This window comes from Ammospiza caudacuta, chromosome 5 (assembly GCF_027887145.1).
Source record: "Ammospiza caudacuta isolate bAmmCau1 chromosome 5, bAmmCau1.pri, whole genome shotgun sequence".
Classification (NCBI taxonomy): domain Eukaryota; kingdom Metazoa; phylum Chordata; class Aves; order Passeriformes; family Passerellidae; genus Ammospiza; species Ammospiza caudacuta.
In genome coordinates this window covers 63,570,112-63,593,086 of record NC_080597.1, presented here as the reverse complement: position 1 = coordinate 63,593,086, position 22,975 = coordinate 63,570,112, and the positions used below count along the sequence as shown (strand labels likewise).

The following is a 22,975-nucleotide window of genomic DNA, read 5'->3' as shown; positions in this document are numbered from 1 at the left end:
GAGCCCGCAGGGTTTCATTCACCTGCATCCCGCTGCAGGAACCCGCGGGGTTTCATTCACCTCCATCCCGCTGCAGGAGCCCGCAGGGTTTCACTCATCTCCATCCTGCTGCAGGAGCCGCAGGGTTTCATTCACCTGTATCCCGCTGCAGGAACCCGCGGGGTTTCATTCACCTGTATCCCGCTGCAGGAACCCGCGGGGTTTCACCTGCATCGCCCCATCCGAGCCTCAGCAGCCCCTTGCAGGGTCATGGCACAAGCTCAATTTTTAGGGGCTGGCAGAAGACACAGGGCGCTGGGAGTCTGTCTTTGAGACAGCTACCAGCAGCTCTCTGAGCAATCCTCCTTTTGCATTTCCAACTCCCCCACCATAAGAAGCCCTAGACTGTGCACAGGAGTATATTGTAGAGCTCCCTCAAAGACTATATGATTACTAAATCAGATGGTTTATTACAAGGTATTTCCTATTTCCATATAAATTCAATTGGACAAAAGAAGAAAAAGAAAAAGAGGTAAAATTACATTATTCATTAGGCCACTTCAGATGTATTTCCAGAGGACAGTGGCCTGTGCCAGGATGCTTAGGACGTGGTAATCATGGTGATTTCAGCTTCATTCTACCTGATGGTCTGTTCAGACCCTAACTCTTGCATGTTGCATATTTGCTTTCCTGCTCCATTATTTCATTTTTAATGGCTATCACTTGTTCCTCTAGTTGTCTCAGTTGCTCTGCTTTATCTTGTTTGGTTTGATTCAGTTCCTGAAGCTTCTTCTCCAAATCTGGAAAAGCAGAGACATGCAATGATGTGAGCAATGATGTTGTGTAAGTAAAATCCAGTGATTAGCAGCATTTCTTTTCCCATAAGTTTTAGAGGCAATAAGCCCATTTTGAATGGGGAATGTTATATGTGCAACTGGAAGGGAAAGTTTGGCTTCTGGACAGCAAGAGAAACATGATAGCCTTGAAGAAATTAATTTCCCAGCATGTGCTTTTGTCCATCAGCTAGGATGGGATGGACAGAATGTGGAATTCTTCAAGGACTTGGTTTAAATGGAAACACTCAGAGAAAGAGTGTGTCCACTGATGTGTGTAAAGCCTAGACAATTTGGGTGTGATTGGCTTAGGTCTCCCTCACTTGTGTAACTGTTTTCTGCTGGTTCCTGTGGAGCTACAGCAATGTAAACATATTGGTAATGAGTTAAATCCACAGGATTCACTGCCTGTTTCTAATATCCTTATCATTCAGGCATTTGGAGTGACTTGGATGATCTTAATTCTTTTCCTCAAGGTCTGTGCTCAAAATATTTATTTGGATCCTGTCCTGAAGAGTTTTCTCCTGGGATAGAGTTTCTGCTGCAGTTTTGTTGACGCTACATGGTATTTGCTTATTTGAGCCTGGCAGGATCCTAGGCCTAAGGGTTCCCAGTGGGAATGCCCAGGTCTCCACTACAAGGAGGATTAGGTTCCCTGTGTGCAGGGACATGAGATGTGCTTCTCCTTTTTGGTGACCCCCTGAGCCGGTGAGAGCAGCACTGTGTGCCAGGACAGCCACAGCAGCTCTGTCTGCAGGGCCTGTGACCCCTCTGCCTGACAGTCATGGCCCCCCAGATTCAGGGCACCTCAGCTGCAGTCTCCACAAGCTGTGGTTGTAGCTGGTTTGCTCTGCCATTGCTCAGAGATAAGGTCTGAAGGGGAGCAAGTATGGGCTGAAGGAAAACAGCTGCCCTGCAGCTCTGTCACACCAGCATTGCCTGGGTGATGTAGGAAAGACAGAGCATAGAGGAAGGATGGAAGGTCCAAGTGCCCAAAGCAAATGCATAAATCAGAGCCTCCAGATAAATCTGCAGCCAGGTTTTATGCAGGTTTTGCACTTACCCTGTTTTTAAACTGAAGAAAATCTCTGCAAGTCCCTGTGTGGACAGTTCATAACCTTTGCTTATAGCAATGTATTTAAGTCAGAAAAAGTACATAAGCCAAATCAATTCAACTGCTTTTAAAATTAGTAGCTTCAGGTAGGGATTTTCACCAGGTAAAATGTTTTAAACTTAATTTTGGGTGAACTTAGTGTGTTAGTGTCTGTGGGCAAGGACTTTAGCCTTGAATTCATGACTATACAGTATTTACCACTCACTGTGGAAATGAGAACATCACCTGTTATTCTTTTTATCTTCTTTTCAGTCTCTTCAGCTAGTTTTTCTGCTTCTTCTTTCAACTGCTTCACTTTTTCTAGTGTTACTTTTGGAGGTCCTTGGGTTTTTAGCTTTTCTTGAAGAATAGTGTACTTTCTTTTAACGTCAGTAAATTCCTGTAACAAAATGTCATTACTTAGTTTAAGAGCATGTCATAATTAATCTGGTGTACAGAAGGAAGATTTAATACTTTTTTTAACATCCTCTTTGAACCAAAGTTTAGATTCCCCATTCTCTTAAATATTAAAAAATAGATCCTTAATTTCTAGACATTGAAAAATGCTTTGCAAAATATGATAGAAATCAATTAAAACAAACTGCCAGTGGAGTAATCTAAAGGAGGGGGAGGGGCAAGGATATAAAGAAAATATTATTTAAGATATTTAAGTTTATGCTGGTTTTGCTTGTGTTGATAGGGCTTTTCTGTAAATTTCATTTTGCTGTAAAGCTTAATTCAAATTTAATGAATTATCTGTAGCAGCATTGGGGTTTTTTACATTTTCAATTGCAGTAAGATTTACTGGCTAATCTCTTCCCTGCTGATCTAGGTTGCTGTTGAGGCTGCAGCTTAGATTTTGCCTACAGTTCTTGTAACTTGGAAGTATGGCCACGTTCCAAGCTTGTGGTGTGGGTACTTGGTTCTTGCCATTTTAGCAAATTTTTAGCTGCATTTTAAAAAAACTGAACTACTGGAAAGCACCAAGCCAATCAAAAACTCCAATTACTCCCACAGCAATTTTCTCTGAAGGAGAATGGCACAGGATGAATTGCCAGGGTGCTTCCATCAGTCATGTATTTTAATATCTGGTTTTGTAATTTGTTCTGTTGTGTTTATTGGTGCCCATGGTGACTACAAGTCTTATACACAGTGCAAGAAAAAATGTCATGAAGTAGCCAGAGAAATGTGTATGTTTTCTGTCATTCAAGCAAACAGAAGGGTATGCCAGAAACCTTAAAATAAAACACAAATTCTTCTTAACCATGGCATTTTACACTGCATGGCATAAGGAAAATGTAAATTTTTTATGACAGCATGGCAATGCTTCTGAAGCAAAAATACTATTAAACATGGGGAAGGTTTTTTCCCCTAAATATGTGACAGAAGAGCTTACATTATCCATTTTCTGGGCTTGCTTGTGAGCTGCTTCTGCCTCTGCTCTTGCCTTTGTAGCTTGGTTCTTGTTCATCAGCATTTTTGCCTGCCATGTGGCACTTTCATCTTCCATCTCAGTCTGTTTGGCTGACAAGTCATTTAGTTTATTGTTTGTCTTGTTCATTTGGTTCTCAGCCTAAAACAGAGCAATTGAAGGCTGTGATTTCTTATGCAACATCCATCCAGCTCGTGGAGTGTGATAATGAGGGACTGTCAGTGGATTAAGAGACACTTAAGCAGTATGGAACTGGTATTATATCTGTGCCACATTCTGGTTTTGTTTATTTAAGTTTATGTTAATGAAATTTCACAATGAAATATCTCTTTCTAATAAATCTAGCAAATAAATTAAAATATTTGCAGCAAGATACCTGAGAGATTTGTGTTCTGATGCTTTGTATCTCTTCATTTGACTTTATGATGGTGCTTTTGGAGTGCCCTTGGGACTTCACAACATTTTTTAGTTTATTATTAATTTCATCCACTGGCAGAAGAGCTTTAGCTGCTTTGCTAAAATGGAAAAAAGGAAGTGCATGTAGTATCATGGTGTGGTGAGCAAAGCAAGAACATGTTTCAAATGGACCCATGCTGACATACAGGAATGTTTCCTCAAGTCCAACAACAACCATTAAAATTGTGGTAAATTGGTAAAGCAAAACCTCAGAAAAGGGCTTTGTGGGGGAGCACCTGAGTTGCTGTACTCAGGGTGAGGTTGGATGCTGCTGGCTGCGGGGTGGTGCACAGCCAGGAGGGAACACTCATGGGTGAACATGTTTTTTCTCTTGTTGGGTTTTTCTCACCCTTATTCAAACCACCCAGTGAGCCAGATGTAATGCTCCACCAGGTCCAAGGTGGAGTTAAGGAGCTGCTTTGGCCTCTCTGACAGCAGGCAGAGGAGCCAAGGGCTGTCAGGAGCTGCTCCTTTCAGCATGGTGGCTCCTGCAGCACGAGTGGCAGTGACAGAGGCCCTGTGGAAAAGGCAAGGTGAAATCTCCATCTGAACTCCCCTTCCAGTGTTTCTGCCAGGGGAATGGAGCAGTCCTGCTGTGCACAGTGCCACCCCAGCTGGAGCTGGCACACCAGCATGAGAATACTCTACTTACTCAGCTTCCTGTGCCTCCACCAGCAGTGTCTGAGCATCCTCCCTTTTTATGTTTCTCTTGTTATTCAGTTCATACTTCTCACAGTGGTTCATCATGCTTTGGAGTTTGCCAAGCATGCCTGTGAGCTCTTGTGGAGTCAGGGGAAGGTTTATTTGCAGAACATAATTTGCCACCTTCTCGATGTCTTCTGGAGGTGCACTCTCATCTGCAACAGAAATGGAGCTGAGAGTATCCTGAAGCAGCTCCTTCCTCCCAGCAAATGGTCATTATGGCTGCCTACCCTTTGAGTTATGGGGGAGAGTAAAGCTGACAGGCACAGCAAGGGGGTAAGAGAATTATCTCCAACATTTTGTAATTTAATATTATGCTTCCAGATACTGCTGTTAGTGTTGTCAGAACTGGCTGAAATGAGGATTTGAACCCACTTTGAACTGAGTTATTAAAATTCTGACATAGGACAGAACCCATGGAGGGCTTTAAATCAGTGCCCAGCACAGCTAGATGTGTCAGAGCCCATTTCTCCCCTGGCCCACAGATCAAAGAGGTGCTGGTGAGGCTGGGGTGTGAATGGAGATTTCCAAGCTGGCCAGTGGGTGTAATCCCTTCCCTGGAGTTGCCACAATATTGAGAAAGTGGTTCCTTTGCTGGTTAATGAGAAAGGCTAAGCTGCAGAGGGAACTTGGGTCAGACTTGCATAGGATGGGAATTTACCATAGAAAAAACTATATTTTGAAAATTCCCATTACAAATGAGCTTGTCCTAGCTCTTTGCTGAGAGGCAGAGGCACACACAGAGTAGTCAATGTCTTGAGAAGTCACATCATCAGTTCTATCTTCTGTTCACATCCATTTATAGACAAGACCTTGTATGATAAAGCAGTTGAGATATGTTAAATGGTTGTGGTAATCTGAAGAGTAAGTCAGCAAGGATTAAATAGAAGATGTTTAGTGTGCAAACAGTAGTGAATTCCTGAGAGCTATTTTCTGTAGAAATTTATTCATCCAGAATCACCATTCACATCAATGTCAAGTTCAGCAGATTTAATGTATTTTTAATGTTTAACTGTATATTTCTCAGCTGTTCCTGTTCTTAAAATTAACAAAACAAAGATTTGAAAAAATTCTTTTAAAATTGTTAATAAATGCTGTCTGTCTACTAAGAAACATAAAAGAAGAGTGAAAGATGGAATTTTCAGTGGCTATCAATAAAAATCTGAGACTCTTAAGCAATCAAATTGACGTAAATCTTCTAAATCAATAAAATAATGTAAATTTTTCTGAACAAAAGAAGTCCTCTGTCCTCTGCCCTTGCTCCCATTTGGATGTAGAGGTATGAATGCCAAAAGACTGCAATCCATAGAAATTTATGAGATCAGCTACATTGAAGAGATTAAAGAAAATCCTGCCACATTTGAACCCTTTGATGTGCATCTGGTAAAAAAAATTAGGATCTGTTTCCTACAGCATTTTTCTGCAATCCTGAGAGTGGAAATTTTTTAGGGTAGATACGGTTGTTTTGTTACTTTTTTTTATGAGAGCTGTGAAGTTCTACCAGAATCCTTTGATTCCTCGAGTTACAGCTTTATGGAGAGGATGGAGTGGGATGTGTCCTAATTCCCACGCTCCCTACTGAGAGCCTCTATTTATGGGCCTGGAAGAAGGGGGTGGAATAACAATTTGAGGGTGCACTGGACATGCCTGGCCATTATATATTGTATGAAATTATCTTAGTAGTCCTTTACCCAGAAAAACCAGGAACAGAGAGAGTTACTTCAAATTAAACTCAGTAATAAAAGATGATAATCAGAATGTAACAGATGTAATTGATACAAAGTACTGTCACCTGGGAGAAAGAAGCACTAGAAAAAAGGGATTTAAATAGTTTGCACAGTTCAGGATGCAGATGAGAAATTTCATGCATATACAGCTAGATCATCTTCTGGCTGTTCATTATGCTGTATTATATTGGAATATATTTATGAAAAATGAGTCAAAAAGAATATTGCATATTTACCTAACAAGAAGACTTTCACTTTTTTGATGAACTCCTTAGTGATCTCACCATCAGCTTCAATTTGATTGATAGCTGTCTCCAGTTGCCCATTAAATCGTGAGCCTTTCAGTTTGCTGTCTTCTGCCATTTTTCTAATGATTTTAACCTGGAAATATTATTAGAAACAGCAGTGCCATTTTCTGGAGGTTATCTGCCACTGCTTTGCAAGTTGGGCTCTGACACAAAGGTAATTTTGATCCAAGCCTCAGCTGGAATCACTTGATGTGGCTTTGAAAAGTAGTAGGAGACCTCTTTGGGGTACTCCAGAAGCTGCTACATCCTGGGCTTCATCAGGCCTCAGAAAAAGCCTAAATCAAGCATTTTTTCCTCTCTGCAACCACTGCTAAACCACAGCTCCCTCCTATCTCTAAAAAAAATACTGACAGTATTATTGCAGTACTGTAGCTTGTCATGGCCAGATTAAGATCTGATTATAGAAAATGTGATTTCTTTTGTCATTTCACATTGGACTTGCTGTTAAAAAACAGCTGAAGAGGTATCTTGGTTTGGAAAGACAGGAGTCTGCTAAGGAAGGCAGGAGCCTCCCTGAAATGGAGAATGTAAACCCTCCCCACCCTCTGAATGCCTATAAATTTTAACAAGAGGACACAAGGAAGGTAGAGTTCAAGGCTTGTCTTTAAAAGTTACGTTTCACCACTAAATTAGTATTCTTGATAATTTGAATGAGAACTTTAGACTAATTATCAAATTCCAACAGTATTTTACTTTGGCAGGGGCTTTGCCTTCCAGAATGGCCCAGGTACATCTGTGGTCTGCAGAGGGAAGAGATTTGGTCTTTCCCCATGCAATGAGAAAAATGCTCTGGCTGGCTGGGATGCAGTCGAGGGCATTTTAAAGAGAGGAAATGGATGCCCAGGCATCCTGCAGGGACAGGACAAAGCCACAGCAGAATGTAATTTCTGCTGGAAAATGTGCTTTGCCTATAACTGTAACAGACATCATCTCTGACTGTTAATAAGAACAAACTCCTTACTGCTGCTTTGGGATTTGTCTGTTTTGTTTCCTTGGCATACATTGCATTGGCCACACTTTGTTTGAATTATTTTTCACTGCTACTGTGCAGTATAGTCGACTAATTGATGCCCTCCTAAACATTACTGGGGGCAGAAAAGCTTCATCTTGAAATTATTTTCCAAAGGAATTTATTGGCAAGCATAAGAGTAGTATGAAGTTGTATAAATAGAGCTTAACACCATGCACAGCAGTAATCCCATTGCAATAAGCATGTCAGGCTACTGACAAATGGTGCCATTTGAATCTTTCCCAGTAAAAATTTAGACAATTCTAGCCTGAAACCACCTACTCCCATAGAAACATGGCACCATGACTTTTGAAATCAGCAGCTGTGAGGAAGAAGATCTAGATAAAGCCAATCTCTTGGCGGGGCTGACACCTGGTACTGTATCATGATCGGTCTGTGATGCTGGGACAGAGTCCATCACTATGTCACCACTCCTTGTCCAAAGAGCGGGTGAGTTTTTGTAGATTTGTGACCTCCCAAACCTCACCCTCCATCCATTTCACTGAACAAATGTAGGTTTGATATACAGCACCTGATTTGCAGGTTCCTGTAGCTGAGTAGTCAAGTTATTTAGCATCACAGCAGTCTCCTCAGCTTTCCTGAAGGCCTCAGAGGAGAGAGGAAGAGCCCCAGTGCAGTCTGGGCCACCACAATGCCTTAGTCCGTGATTGTCCTGGCACACAGCTCCCCCACAGGCTGCTGTGGCACATGGCTGGTCTCCTGGAACACCACAGATCTGCAAGAGGGAAGATGCTTATGTCAGGACTCCTCTGGGGGCCTGAGATACACTCCTGAGGGAAGGAAGATGTTTGACATCATGTGAACATTGACTATAGGATTGGATATTCCCTAAGACACAGTATCTGGTCTTTATAAAAATGGGTATCACTGCTAGGCACAGGTCCCTCTGCCCTGATTTGAAGGATGCAATGGCAGCCCATGGCTCTGAGCATCCTTGCAGGAGCCATTTGTTAGGCTGATGTACTGAGTGATGTACTGAGACCCTTGCTTTGCTCTTCTTTAGCAAAAGGGCTGAAACCATTCCCTAACTATATCCAGCCCATGGGCCAATGGCTTCTTCTAAAGGATCCAGGAAACCTCTAACAGAACAAGGTGCCATGTCTAGTCCCATGTATTTTGACACAGATATGGAACTATAGGCTTAGGTGGATGATCTCTTCCAGATTTGTCATGAATTGGTACTATCAGGTATTTACTGCTGCCCTGCAGAAGAACAGAAATCCCCTTCTTTCCCAGAGGTGACACAAAGGATATTGAGCACTCTCCATCCATTCCAGGACAAAGTCACTCTGGTTAGTTTAACTTACTCATGGAGGAGGTTTGCCTTAATCTTTCTGAAATTACTCTGATGACCTCTTGAGACTAAAGAGTGCTTAAACAGTTCCTTGTGCTGGGAACAATGTCTTCCAGAAGGCTGGAAATAACTACACCTGAGAAGTGCAGTTGTTCTGATGTGATTGGCTGTGGCAAGGAAGTGCCATTTTCCAGGCTTAAAAATGCATGTAAGCATCCTTTTAAAATAAAACCTACTACAACATCAAAAAAAAGAGGTTTTTGGTTTTTAGGGATTTTTTAACTTGCATTCAAAATCCACAGCACCTACCTTTTCATTCAGGTTTTGGATGTCAGGGCTTTTGATCATTCTGAGCTGTTGCAGCACACTGCTTGCGTTAAAGACCTGATGGTCCAACATAGTGAGGGCGTCGTTCCTGGTGTACTCTGAGTGTCTTACAGCAGGGGTTGTCCCCCTGGTCCTCTGCTCTGCCAGCAATGATACTTCAGAGTGTTTCCTAATGTTGCTGATGGCCTCTGTACCAACAGAAATAGGGTTTAGTACCAACTGCATTTGGTTGCATTCAGTTTGTGCATTTGCTTGAATCCTGGACAATTGATGAGTGACAGCTGATTCACTGGTGTTTAATTTGGGAAGCAGGGAAGGGCAGGAACTGTCTTTTCCTCAGCCAAGCCTTTTAATCCTTTACTTATCCAGTTGCCAAATAGAAATAGTTATCAATACTCACAAAACCTGCTAAACTAGATGAAAAAATGGTGGATCCTGTGTTATCCACAGGATGCCAAGGTGTTTGAGAAGGCAACAGAATAGTTAGAAGTATGAAGGAGATCCCATTATTGACACTAACTGCTACAGATCTGCATTCATCATTGCAGATCTCATACATTGCTGCCATTGTTGATTGGATAAAAGCTCCTGACATTTATTATGTTTTAGGCAGGAAAACTCTTTCTGCCAGTTGTCATGAAATGATCAGCTGCCTGATTGTGAGTCAGGAAAATAACCATCCTTTCTGCTCAGCATAGCACCCAAGAGTTAAGTGGTCTGCTAGAGTGAGACCAAAATTTATGTTACAAATGGGAATATATGAGGGTTTTTTTGTCTCTGGAAAATCCAGTTTCAGGATTGATGAATTAAAAAACCCCCACTTCCATGATAAGCTAATAGGCCAGGCTAAAAATGCTTTCCAGCAAGAGTCTTTTTCGGTCAGTGAAAGCTTTTCCTTAAGTAGGCTCAAAAGGGTTGGAGAATATTACATTTTTTGCAGATTAATAGCCTGAGAAAAGGATTCAGGCCCCTTTGCGACACACATAATTTAAAGCTGTTACTGCTGCTGTTGAGGTTTCCCAGATCTCTGGAGAGCCCAGATTTGTGCCCACATTCTTAGGCAGAAATGTGTCCAGAGCCAGAATTGATGTGTCAGCAGTGAAAAAGCATTAGAGGTCTCTGATTAACATCTCTCTTTGTGCTGGTAACTGCCTCAGTTACAAGTTGAAGTCAAAGACAAGACACTCAAGTCATGTGTGCTTTGATTCAGGCTCTAAAGCCCTTGGCTGTGCTTTGATTGAAGCTGAACAATGTTTAGTTATCATGTGGAACCGGGGCTATTTATTTATCTTGTAATTCTTGGAAACAATGTACAGTTTAAAGCTAGCTCTTAATACAAAATACCTGGCAAGAGATTGCTGCAACTCCTCATCTAAGCCAGAGATTTTTTTTCTGCGCAACAATTCCATTGCAGGAATATTTCACAGTGGTTCAGCTCTTCATTAAATGGCCTAAAGGCATTTTCCACATTTGGTTTTTGATGGAGCTGTAGAGATTCCAAGTTCCTTTACATTAAACACAGTGTCTTAGCACAGGCTGGATTTACAGCCTAGGAAGCTTCTCTCACTGGCTTACTGCACCTCAGCTGCTGCAAAGGCAGGGGCCAATGCTGGAAACCCATAATTTCATGAGATCTCATAGACTGCAAACATTCTTTTAAGGGCACTTGCATCTTGGTTTTTCCAGTGGTTTTAATTTATCATTAGATATTGATATTTCCAGGTCATCTAGCTGAATGTGTGCCTGTGAGGAGGACTCCAGCTCCTGATCCTCTGCACAGAGACACAGGCAGGAGCTCATTCTCTGTGTGTGTCTAGGGCACGAGTGCCAGATGTGCCCCAGATGGTGAATCTGCCCCAGCAAAAAGGAGAGGAAAAAGCAGAACCATATATAGAATATGCTGCTGGTCTGAAAGGAAGATGGACTGAGGAGTCAGTCTCTCTCCTGGGTATCAGAAAAGCTGTTTATCTTGAGGGAAATGTTATTTTTGTGCTATTATATGCTTGGTAGCAGAACCAATGAATATTTGTGGCCTTGATAGGAAATTCATCTTAAATTCAAGGTCTTCCCCTCCCCACACTCCCATGAGCTTTTTATAGGGCTGTTTATCTGTCTCCAGAGGCCAAAAGATTAAGTGGGTTTGGAATGTGACCAGAGAGCACCATGGATGCTTCAGCTCTGTGTCCACTGGCCTCCCTGGGATTTATTGTTTCTTTGCCTTTCTGCCTTTCTGTGTGCAAGGCTCAGCTGAATTGAGAAGTGGAGCCTGGGAGAGCTCTGCTGGCTGCTTGCAGAGGAGCTGCCCCAGGGGGCTGCCAAATGCAACAGGGCACGGGAGCCCTAAACCTCTGTTAATCCCTCTTTTCCTCTCTCCCATTCCCTCCACTTTGCATTTTGTTGACTTTTCCTTCTTTTTTCTTTTTCCTTTGTTTTTATTTAAAAAACAAACAAACAAAAAACAAAACAAAAAAAAATTTAAATCCAAACCAAAACAAAACCCCAACTTGCCTGGGCCAAGTTTTTCTTGCCTGAATGAAACAGAGGAACTGTAAGTGGGAGTGCATTGCTTGTGTCTTCTGTGGTGAGCACCCTATCTTCTGGGGGTTCATATCTTGGCAGCCATCTCTTTGGAGAGAATTCTGCTGACCATCTCCTGCCACTGTGGGTGATGCAGCATCTGTCTAAGATCCCTGCCTGATATAGCTCCATTTTTCTCCAGAAACCAGTGTGGGACATCATCATTACAGCTATTAGCAGCTGATGGAGACTATACTTAGTTCACAGAGGATGTAATTCTTTCAAAAATGCCAAGGAGCTCAGTTCTGCTTTCACATTTTTTGATGAGGGAGAGCTACTTCTGTCCCACATGAAGTCAAGTATTTTCCCATGAGAACACTAGGAAGCTGCACTATGACACAATGCTTTAATTAAATAAACTGTTCCTGTACAAGATTCTTTGAGTATTCCTATGAGCAAGAGGAGTCAAATGTGGTGGGGGATTCCTTTGCTGTTCCATTGCATGTGAGTCTGTACTGTGAAACTGGGTTTCTTTTATATCCTGATGTAAGCATTTGGATTTTTGAGACTTCTGACTGATGTGACCCTGGCACATGCATCTGAAATTTGGGATGCCAGAAATCACTGCATTTTAAGACAAAAGAAAATTTGGAAAGTCAGTATAAAATGTTATTAATGTCAACATTTTTGTGCTACCATAGGAAGCGAAAGGATCTTTTGAAATGTTGTATGGTTTAATGATGAGAAAGCATTCCAAAATTTCAGGGAAAATGTCCACCCATTTTAATTCATTGCTGACTTACCTTTGAAGTTCAAGTACTGAAAACTTTGATGCAGATGTATTTTTTGTTGTAGAAGTTCAAACACTAGGTTGGCTTCTTCTACTATATCTTCTATGCTCTTGTTAAGGTCAGGAAAGTCAAAGGGTGAACTGTGAAGGGGATCCATCTGTGCAACTTTTTGTCTGAAGGGGATAGGACAGTTATGCAGAAGTCAGACCAGATTGTTCTTAAACTAGAACTGAGTTACACAATATTTTAGAGGGCAAGAGATACATTTATAAATAAGCAAAAACATTTAATTATATGACTTATTTAGAAAACCTTTAGTATTAACTGGAAAATTCCAGCATTTAAGTATATGTCTCTATGGGTTAGGCATATATTAAGGATTATTTTGTTCATAGATCTATTGAAAACAGTGACTCAGTAGACCAGCATCTGTGTGCTAATCAGAAGTGGGATGGCTGGTGGAGGCTGGGGGAAGACAGATTCTCAGCTAAGGGATTTTTCCAGGAGCAACCTAGCCCTTACTGAAGGTAGCCCAGAAAATCCCTGATGCCTGAAAGGGCCTCCGGTGAAAGGACAGGATGTCTGAGAATGCGTTCAGTTTCAGAAATGGCATCTTCAAAGGCTTTGAAGCGCATGTCACAGCTGGGCATTCGTCCTCCTTTATCTTCCAGCTTTGCTGCAAACCTCATTAAGCCCTGCACAGTCTGAGCCAGAGCAGCAATTTCAGCATCCCACTGATCAAAACAAAGATGGCACTGAGGGCAGGAGGGAAAGTCCTTCCCAAAGCCGCGGGCGCACTGGTCGCAGAGCCGGCCGGTGACACCAGCCCGGCAGTTACACGCGCCCGTGGCTTTGTCACACGTGGGCTGGTGGGTCCCCTCCAGGTTACACTCACATGCTGCAAGAAAGGAACAGCAGGTTACATCCAGTTGTTCCTCTTCTTTGGGATTAATGCATGAAAAAGACACTTTTCAAGATAATAAAAGCAAAGCAGTGTTTGAGTTAGAGCAAGGTGGACTGCACAGTAGTGGCTCTTCATCTCTATCTTAACCATTGAAATAACAATATAGGTAAACAACATAAACACTTGTCCATCTCATACACACAAACATATGAATGCCCTGTTTCCTCTGTGAATATAAAAGGTAAACATTTATGTTGAGGCAGTTCCTAATCCAGTTGTCCCACACAATAATATACTTACAAACACAGTGCAGCTGGGGATTGCCAAAGTAGTTTTCTTCACATTCATTACAGTATCTTCCACTGTAACCTGGCTTACATGGGCACTGGCCTGTAAGCTGTGAAGACAGATAGGGTTGAATAACTTCCAGCAGAGCCATAGGGCTGGATATACATTATTTCAGCTGTACAAGAGCTGCAGCAACACTGCTTGCTCACAGTCTTTGAGCACCATGGTTTACACAGTATTGGCCCAGCTTTTCTACCTTTCTCCTGAAGGTCCTGAAAACAAAATGCACTCTGAGAAATGGCTTTGCTTTACTAATGTTGTATGATCCAATCTACTGATGCTGTTTGAGAACTCATCCTCTGACAATGATCTGAGAGGATTCTTTTCCTTTGCAAAATAATTATTTTTTTATTTTTGCTAGATCTGAGGACTTATCTTAACATTTGAACTTAAACTACACAATACATCAATCGTAACTGAAAACCTTGAGGATATATTATGCATGTTGCCCTAGAAAAAATATTTTGAAATTCAGCTATTAAATTAGACTCCAGGGAATTACAACTCTGATAACCGCTAGTAGTTCTTTGAAGTCAAGAACTAAATTCGCTATAAAAAATAATAAATCTACTGGATAAACTGGAACAAACAGAGAGCATATTGAAAAAAAATGTGCAAGTACATCAGCAAGATTTGAGGATAAGCTCCTGGTGCTCTGAAGTCAATGGCAGAATTGCTGTTGACTCCATGGGACCACAATTTCACCTCTCTGTTCTGAAATGCTGTTTAATTTTTTCTACATTCTAGCCCTGAAATGTGCACAGGAATTAAAATGAGAAAAGGTACTCCAGTAGTACGATAGATGAGGCTTGATTAATGTAATGGCCACAGCTGCTACTTTATGAAAATAAACACTTAAAAAATACTCATCAGACTCTTGGGTCCAAGCTTGGATTTCCTTCTTCCCTAAATGCATAGTTATGAGGCAGCTTTTTCCTATGACATCTTTTTACAATGTATTTCTAAGATCCACTTGACAAAAAAAACATGCAAAGAGAAATTGCAAAGCCTCATTATCAGAACAACACTTTTGATTTAATGACTCACAGTGTGATTACACCAACTACAAACGTCCAAATAATTTTTTGGTTTTAGGGAATATGACAAAAAAGCGATCTTCATTTATAAGAGGGTCCCCACTTTGCAATGTCAAAACACCAGCACCTTGATTTCTAGAAAACAGTAATTTTCTTGCCTGGTTGCACTGGTTGCTTTGGGAGTTTTTTGGGTCACAGTCACAGGTCTGACATCCTTTTCCACTGGCCAGGCCCCAGTAGCCAGAGGCACACTGGTCACACGTGGCACCCAGCACATTGGGCAGGCAGGAACAAGCTCCTGTGGCTGGGTCACACAGGCAGGCTGCGTCCCCCCCCGGGCACACGGCAGGCTGAACACCTGCCAGATTGCACCTGCAGCCTGGAAAAAGAGGGACAATTACTACAGCAGACAGAAACACAGACAGCTGATGGACAGTCAGAGCTGGATATAAAGCTTTACTTTTAGTGACCTTGAACATGTTTCATACACATTACCTGTCTTTCTGTAATAACTTATATATGGCTTTGAGAAAACTTATTGTGAATGTTCAACCCTTTTAATATAGGCACAGAAAATGAAGGCTCAGTGTATTTTGAATCTTATTAGAATGCAATGTTAAATATGTTGGGCAAGGATAAGTTGATTTACAGTAGGCATTATCCAGCGTGGGAATCCCCAGTAAGCCAAGTAAGATAAGAAGCCCTCCTAGTGAGGAGCCAAAAGTTCTTGCTTAACAATTTCTAACAGACATTTTCCAAGAATGAACAAGGGATGGACTTGGACTGTATTTTAGAGATTCCCAGAAAAACTGTTTCTTGACTATACTTATAGTTATCTTGGCCATAAAAATTAAATCCTCAGGCACATCTGTGAAAATGAGTTTAGAGAAAAACTGGGAAGAAGTTTGTGCCTTGCTTTTACTTACACTCCTACTCTTCTGTTCAAAGTGCTGAGTTACTGATGTGTCCTCATGGAATCTATTCTATTGTCTGAATGCTCTCACTCTAGCCACTTAATGAAAACAACTGGTAAGGCAGGAAGTGCAGCAAGGGATCGTCTGGTTAACTGAGCTCTAACTGAGCTTAGCTGGCATCAGCCAGCAACATGGATAAACAATTATCACTGATTCCTTTACTTTTGATTCCTTCCTGAATAAGCTGAATGCACATTTATTTTTCTAACAGAGAGTACTGCTTTCATTTCACAAATAAGTATTTCCTAGGAGTGATATTCAGTATGAGAGTTAGTGAGACTTGGATGACAAAGATTTTAATAGATGCTATATTAAGTTATTTGTATCATTGATATATTTATATTTAGTAAATAGAGAAATATATTTGTGATTAATATATTTTGCTTTATTTATCTTCTTTAGTTTTGTCCTCCCTCCAAGGTCTAGCCTTTCCCTATAGCCTATTTTAAAAAACATTTTCTTGGTAGTAAAACACAGTTGCAGTGCAGTTACTTACTTTGACAGCTTTGATTGAGGGCTGAGCCAAAGTAACCTGGTTTGCAGAACTGGCAGTTTGCTCCATGGGTGTTGTGTAAACACTTGGTGCATTCCCCAGTGACCCTGTTACAGGACTCTGGGTCTGTCAAATCAATGTTGTTATTGCAGGGACATGGTACACAGTCAAGCCCAGGGCTGCTGGGGTTTTTGTAGAACCCACTAGGACACTTGTCACACTGATTGCCTGTCAGAGGAAGGTAAAAATATTGCTGGCTGATGGATTCAAGTGAAACATGTAATTTCCAGTAATATTATTAAAAGATTCAGACTGTCTGTTCAAATGTATATTTCAAATGGAAAATATCCAGCTGTTTGAGATTATTGCCCTTTAATTCTCTGAACAGTTTAAATTATATCTTCCCCACTGAAATCTGATGCCAAGACACCCTTCTCATCCCAAATTGTTTATACCAAGGAAGTCCTTTCAGTAAGAGCAATTAGGTGCCCCATCACATAACACCTCCAAACATCTTTTTCCATCAAAGTCCATTCAATGGCAGTAGTCAGGGTTAGCCATATTTGCAGGATTTTCCTTGGCCCTTCAAGCAGCATTGGAGGGTGGGGGGTACCCAGGAGTTCAGATGAACTCTGATGCTCTGTCCTTGCTGGCATTACAACTAGTACTGCATTTTGTCTCAATGCCTGCCCTGATCTGGGTGCAGCCTCTGCATCTCAGAAACCATTCTGGGCAGACTGGTGTTTCTGAAACCATGTCCACTGGATCACACTCAGCCAAGGACTCCCTTCATTGTGCTCCTCAGGACCCAGAGCTTTTCTCAATCTCTGAGAAAGTGAGACCACTGCTACAAAGATGATCAAGAGTCTTGCTGGAAAGGAGCAGGAGCAATAAAGTCCAAAACTGAAGAGTGCAGTGATTTGTGAGGACACAAGTCCCCTGGGTGAACACCAACATGAATAATTTTGACCCTACAGCAATTACTCAAGCAAAACCACTCTTGACTTATAAAGAAACCTTGCCTAAGTAAAGATGACAGCATTGGTTTAATTTTCAGCAGTGATTCCCATTAAGCTTTGCTTCCACCAGAGGAGATCTTTCTAATGCCCAAGGGAAAGGAAACATCTTCAGCTTTCCCTTCAGGAATTCAACCTAAGTCAACATGATCTTAGGAAATGAGCAATCAGTTTACTGCAAAAACATCTGCATTTCATACAGCTGAGAGCAGAAACCCCATTTCTAAAATGACTATTTGAACCATGAAGCAGTCACTATAAGGCATAATGTCAAAGAGTTTTCCTCTATATGGAGAAAGACTTTCTCTCATTAGGAAGTCTTATCAGCTCATTTTGATGGCCTAATCATTCCCATTTGGGCTTGCAATGCTTCTTTTTCAGAGGTAACAAGCAACTGCAGTTCTCCCCTCCTTTCCCCACCAGATTAGTGTAATGCTCCTGGAAAGGAGGAGATTTCCAGAGAGTGACATCAGAACAATAAATTACTTCACTGTATCCATAGGTGAACGTCTTTTGAAAACACTAACTGCACAATTCCCATTCTTCCTAGTCAGAACTTAGCCACATAATGTCAGTAAACTCGAGTGCAAACTCTTCTTAGCAGTTTTATTAGCATTACCTCATTGTCATTTCTGAACACTTGAGAGGTGGAGGATGATAATTTTTTTTCTCTTACATTAATTTAAGTAGTATCAAAACCAGTCTTTATTTTGCTTCATACCTGAATATCCCTCGAGACAATTACAGACAAGCTGTGCAGACTGGGAGTCCTGGTAACAGGAATGTGCAAAATACCTATTGCTTGTAGGTGGCCCTGGGCACATGCATGGGTGGCAGGGCTCTCCATCCAGAGGGTTTCCATAATAGCCATCCATGCACCTGCCAAAGCAGTCAACACAAAGCAGGACAAATTGTCAAGTGCTCCATGCAGGTGAATCAATTTACATGTATATATGGAATTTAATATTCCAGATCATTGTAATGTTATCTCCATCAATTGGTAGAGATATTTCAAGCTTCAAATGTGTTCTAAAATGGAAAATCAGAGCTGCATTCTCAAAATCTGAAGCAAAAAGAAAAAGACATATGTTGTCCTTTCAAGAAATGTTTGTGAGGACTTTCACCTACTCTGGAACAATTTTAAACTGAATGATCATTGCTGAGGGGTTTTTGCAAGACAATGGATATATATATATATGCACAATCCAGTCTTCATAGAAACTGAGTAAGGTCACAATGCCCTTGAAGGACACAAAAGAAGGACACAAAAGAAGAAGAACACGCTCAGCAACAGACAGTTCAGGATGTAAAGGCAGACAAGAAAACCACAGCGAGACATATGAAGAAGAAAAACTAACTAAAATTAACTGAAAGATTAAAACACATGCACAGAAGGATTTAACCAATCATGAATTACCTTGAGGAGTGAACAGTAAAACACAGCATAAATATAGTTTGCTTTTTGCAATCAATTGGCTTCACTTGATCACATTGATCATGGTGTGATGTCCCTTTCCTGATCCTCTGCAGATTATGATATGGCATATCACACATGCTCTGCATAAGCAGCTAAAAGCTGCCATAAAAAAATTCTGTATATTTACCTATCAGTACATATATTCATCTATTTCCATCCAGACACACACACAGAGTGGTTGGCATGACAGTAAAAAGTGCTGGCACAGGCAAAAAAGCAATGATTCCTCAAGAGTACTCAGAGAATACTGCATATTTTAGATGCAACATATGTATTGAGCCATGCTGTGTCTGACATGTTCTGCAAACCTGATGGCTCCTTCGAGGTGCTGGTGGCTGTGCTGTAACCCAAACTGGTGGGGGCTTCTGGGGCTCCCTGGGGTCTCAGCCACCCTGCCCACCACTGCTGCCTCCACATCCCAGGCCCCCGCAGGCCTGCAGCTGCAGCAACAACAACACAGAGGTTTCTGGAGCAACCTTAGTCCTTGATCTGTTCTACTATGCCAAATGGGAATACAGCTCTCCATATGTATACAGGCAAGGCTAAAAGACTTGGCTATCTGACTGTCTTTCCCCTGGGGTCTGGAGATCCTGCAAAGCCACAGGGCAAAAAGTGTTTCAGTCTCCCATTTTTAATCTGTTTGCCATCTACATGTAAAACAGCCAAACACTGTATTGTCTAAAACCACTGCAGGAAAAGCTCAACAGGTTTCATGAGGAAAACCTCTTAAAAATTAATGACAAGGCATAGTCCAGCCAGACCAAACGAAACAAACCTAATTTCGATGTCCATGTTGAACTGCGAAACTGCTGCCAGTGTAGAAAACAAAAAAGAGGAGCAGTGCTCTGAATGCAGCTGGAACATGTGGGAAAAGTAATTTTCTGGTGACATGGAACTAATATGACCAGCAAAGAGGGCACATTTACTTAAACTTCTTGAAGGTAATTGCAGGTATTAAAATGAGTATTCAGCAGAATATTCAGCCTCTTGGCTAGCCTCGTGCTGAATTTTAAATTTGAAAGCTGGCAATTTGGAACCTGGCAGGAGTCAGTTTAACCCACACACGGTGCTTTGTGCATGTCTCCAAGTACATGGTGCCGTGGTGTCCATGTCTCAAACGTCTGCTGCAATGCTGGGTGCATGCCCTGCCTGCAGTCCACCCACAGGCATTGCATGCACATTCCCACATGCAATAGGTAATAGTAATGAAATAGGAACCTGACATTCAGCAGTTTTATGTTAATATGTCAATGACCTGTTAAGTGTTCTGCAAACCTGGGGTAATGGCTCAGTGACCTCTTAAGGTCATTGATGCATTTGTAGGCCCCCAGCTAGACAGGCACTGTGCAGATCAGCAGCGTGTGTTGGAGCCTTGCAGCAGCGCCCACGGACTGACCTCTCGCAGTGGCTCCCGGCGGTGAAGCCGCGGCAGTCGAGGCACTCTCCGGTCCGAAGGTCGCACAGCTCCGCATGGCCATTGCAGAGGCAGGGGCGGCAGTGGGGAAAGCCGAAGTAGCCGGGCAGGCAGCGGCTGCAGCGCTGGCCATCCACGCCCCGGCGGCAGGAGCACTGCCCCGTCACCTGGTCACACAGCGTGCTCAGCGAGCCTTGCGGGTGGCACTCGCACGCTGGAAAACACCAAAGCAAAGCTGTGCCCTTAAAGCGTTTCTGCTGTTAAGAAAATTAATTTACAAACACTAGAAGTTTATGTCCAAAAGGGAGACAGAGGAGTCCTTTCTGGCTTTATTCGAATAAAGGGAGAGGCCATGGGACATTCCCCTGAGATCTCTCAAATTTTTAGTATACACAGCCTCCCTTTTATCCTAATTTCCTGGCTGCATTTCCCTCCTCTCTTTCCCCATTGAGAGGTACAGACTCCATGATAGGCCTGATCCCAAAGATTTCCCTCCAATGTATAATCCTACCTTTTAATTTTTAATTCTTACAGAATTTAGGAGTTTTTCTTCCCCATTGTTTCTTTCATCTCTCAATGTCTAATTTCGTTTATCAGCAAACCTAAAGTTTATTTGTAAAAGCAAATATCTTTTTCCCTTCGTCAATCAGTAGAATCCTTCCCATTGTTTCTTTTATCTCCCAGTGCTAGCTTTATATACCAGCAGACCCACAGCTTGTTTGTAAAGACAAACCTGCTATTCCTCTCACTGCCAACCCATCTCATTGCTGCTCAAAGGCAGCAGGGATGGAAAATTTGTTATTAGAGGAAACATTTTTAATATTGCTTCACATATGATCTAGGATTCAAAGCCCTGAGACATTGGGGTGTGCTGGTGGTCCTGGCAGCGGTGCTGGCTGCAGGGCACTCACCGTAGCAGCCATGGAAGCCGAAGCCATAGCTGCCTGCAGAGCAGGTGTCACAGCAGCGTCCCACGACGTTGGCTTTGCACTGACACTGGCCCCCCAGCTTACTACAGCTGGCATTCAGCGACCCTTGGGGATTGCACTTGCATGCTGGCAAGGGGAAAGAAAATCAAAACAGGTTTGGTTGTCAAGGAGTTTTACTGATCTCATCAGCTTGCAGGTTTCACAATTTAAAATAGATAGGAAAAAGTTTGATTATTCTTCTCAGGGTTCACTACACTGATGATGCCATAGTTTAGATCATTTGATGGTGTAGCATGAATGGTGATGGTATATCAGGCACCAGCACAAGTCTTGGTGTTGCAGTTGCCACATTCAAGGCACTGCCTTCAGCACACATTTGGGGTTGGACAGAAAGGGAGTAGCAAAGTGTAATCCAAATAGAGACATTGTGAAATCTAGAAGGATTTGCTATAAATCCGCATCTAGCTGAAGCACTGCACATAACCTGCAGGCTGTATTTAGTCTGCATCTGTGTACTGTTTGTTTCCTCCTGGACACCTTGGACTAACTTATTGAGTGAAGATGCTCCACTAACCCCCAGAGGATGTTTGCCCAGGATGCTCTGGAAAGCACCAGAAAACCAAAGTGCCAAATTTCATTGGGAGAATCTCATCACTTTAGGAATCAGGCCACAGGAAGTTATCACAGCCCAAGCCTAAATCAGAGGTTCACTGGTTGCACAGCTGTGACCTCATTGCCTGATATTAGAGTGAGGCATCAATGCTAAAAATTGCCCAATCCAAGCAGATGCTATCATGTTGAAGACATTGCTGCTAGGCTCCCTGAAGGAAGTTGGCCACAAAAGTTGCCCAGAAAGGCCCCTCCTGTTACTGGAAGTGCAGACAAGTTCCATTTCTCTGGTCCAAATACTTGGGAATTCCCTGAGCTACTGAGCCCAGCTAATGGTGGGTCCAGGAGGCTGCCCAGGAATTTCAAACCCCACCTGCCACTGCCTTCTTGCTGGAATATCTTCAAGGTATACCTGGTGAATCTCTTCCAGTACACCAACTTATGTACCATCATGTCTGTAATCTTACCAAGGCATTCAGCTAGCCTACAGCATCTAGACAGAGGGCTTAGAAACTTCTCTGTCATTTAACAGCTGCCAGAAAAGAAGGAACATTACTGCCTTGGCCTTATGGTAAAGGCATCTGATTCAAATGTTTTTCAGAAGACACAAAAACACTGCCATGGTCCCTCTCATGCTGCTCATGAAGCCCATCAGGAGTGATGAATTCTGAGATTCATGCCACCAAGAGGTGTTTGCAGCCCACGCAGGATTCAGCGGGATATACCCTGCACATCCATGCTGGCCAGCTTCACTTCTACACCACTGCAGGCTCAGAGCTCTACAGTCAACATACCCTACAAACCCAAGGGAAAGCCAGCAACTGCCCAAAAGAGCTGCCTGTGCAGGCTGGTCCTCACCGACGGCGCCGTTGTGGATTCGGGCGGACAGGCTCGCTATGAGCCGCGCACACGCCTCGGGCAGGACGTGGGGCCCAACTTCAGATGCAATCTCAATGCAGTGATACTTCTGGTACTCATCTAAATCCTTTTCACTGCAGAAGTTCTCCACAGATCCAATTCTGGGAATAAGTCCAAGCTTTGTCATTAAGAGAGAAAAGAAAATATTTTTGCTTAGATATATTGAAAACCAGAATTTCCCACATTCTGCTAATGTGCTTTTCATTGGAATGACAGAAGCCTGGAGCATTGGGTTTCCAAATCTGCAGTTGTGCCATTCTGTCATCTAAATTCACATTTATTCTCAAGGTCTAAACATTCCCTGAGTTCTTCAAATAAGAGAGACTGTGTTTAAAAAAATAAAATTATAATAAGACCTCTGATATAC

At 42.3% G+C, this 22,975-nt stretch overlaps 1 protein-coding gene across 1 annotated transcript in view; it reads right to left on the bottom strand.

Moving 5' to 3' along the window:
- Positions 1 to 639: 639 nt before the first annotated feature.
- LAMB4 (laminin subunit beta 4) overlaps positions 640 to 22,975 on the bottom strand; it is a 40,385-nt gene continuing 18,049 nt past the window's right edge. Inside the window, exons 18-34 of the mRNA XM_058805213.1 lie at positions 22,549 to 22,726; positions 21,064 to 21,207; positions 20,135 to 20,366; positions 17,983 to 18,140; positions 16,249 to 16,473; positions 14,937 to 15,157; positions 13,694 to 13,790; positions 13,012 to 13,387; positions 12,502 to 12,662; positions 9,164 to 9,369; positions 8,072 to 8,275; positions 6,459 to 6,603; positions 4,446 to 4,650; positions 3,714 to 3,852; positions 3,302 to 3,478; positions 2,152 to 2,305; positions 640 to 779 (exon numbers count right to left, since the gene is read on the bottom strand). Coding sequence (XP_058661196.1) covers positions 640 to 779; positions 2,152 to 2,305; positions 3,302 to 3,478; positions 3,714 to 3,852; positions 4,446 to 4,650; positions 6,459 to 6,603; positions 8,072 to 8,275; positions 9,164 to 9,369; positions 12,502 to 12,662; positions 13,012 to 13,387; positions 13,694 to 13,790; positions 14,937 to 15,157; positions 16,249 to 16,473; positions 17,983 to 18,140; positions 20,135 to 20,366; positions 21,064 to 21,207; positions 22,549 to 22,726 — 3,162 coding nt within the window. The remainder of the gene's footprint in view (positions 780 to 2,151; positions 2,306 to 3,301; positions 3,479 to 3,713; positions 3,853 to 4,445; positions 4,651 to 6,458; positions 6,604 to 8,071; positions 8,276 to 9,163; positions 9,370 to 12,501; positions 12,663 to 13,011; positions 13,388 to 13,693; positions 13,791 to 14,936; positions 15,158 to 16,248; positions 16,474 to 17,982; positions 18,141 to 20,134; positions 20,367 to 21,063; positions 21,208 to 22,548; positions 22,727 to 22,975) is intronic.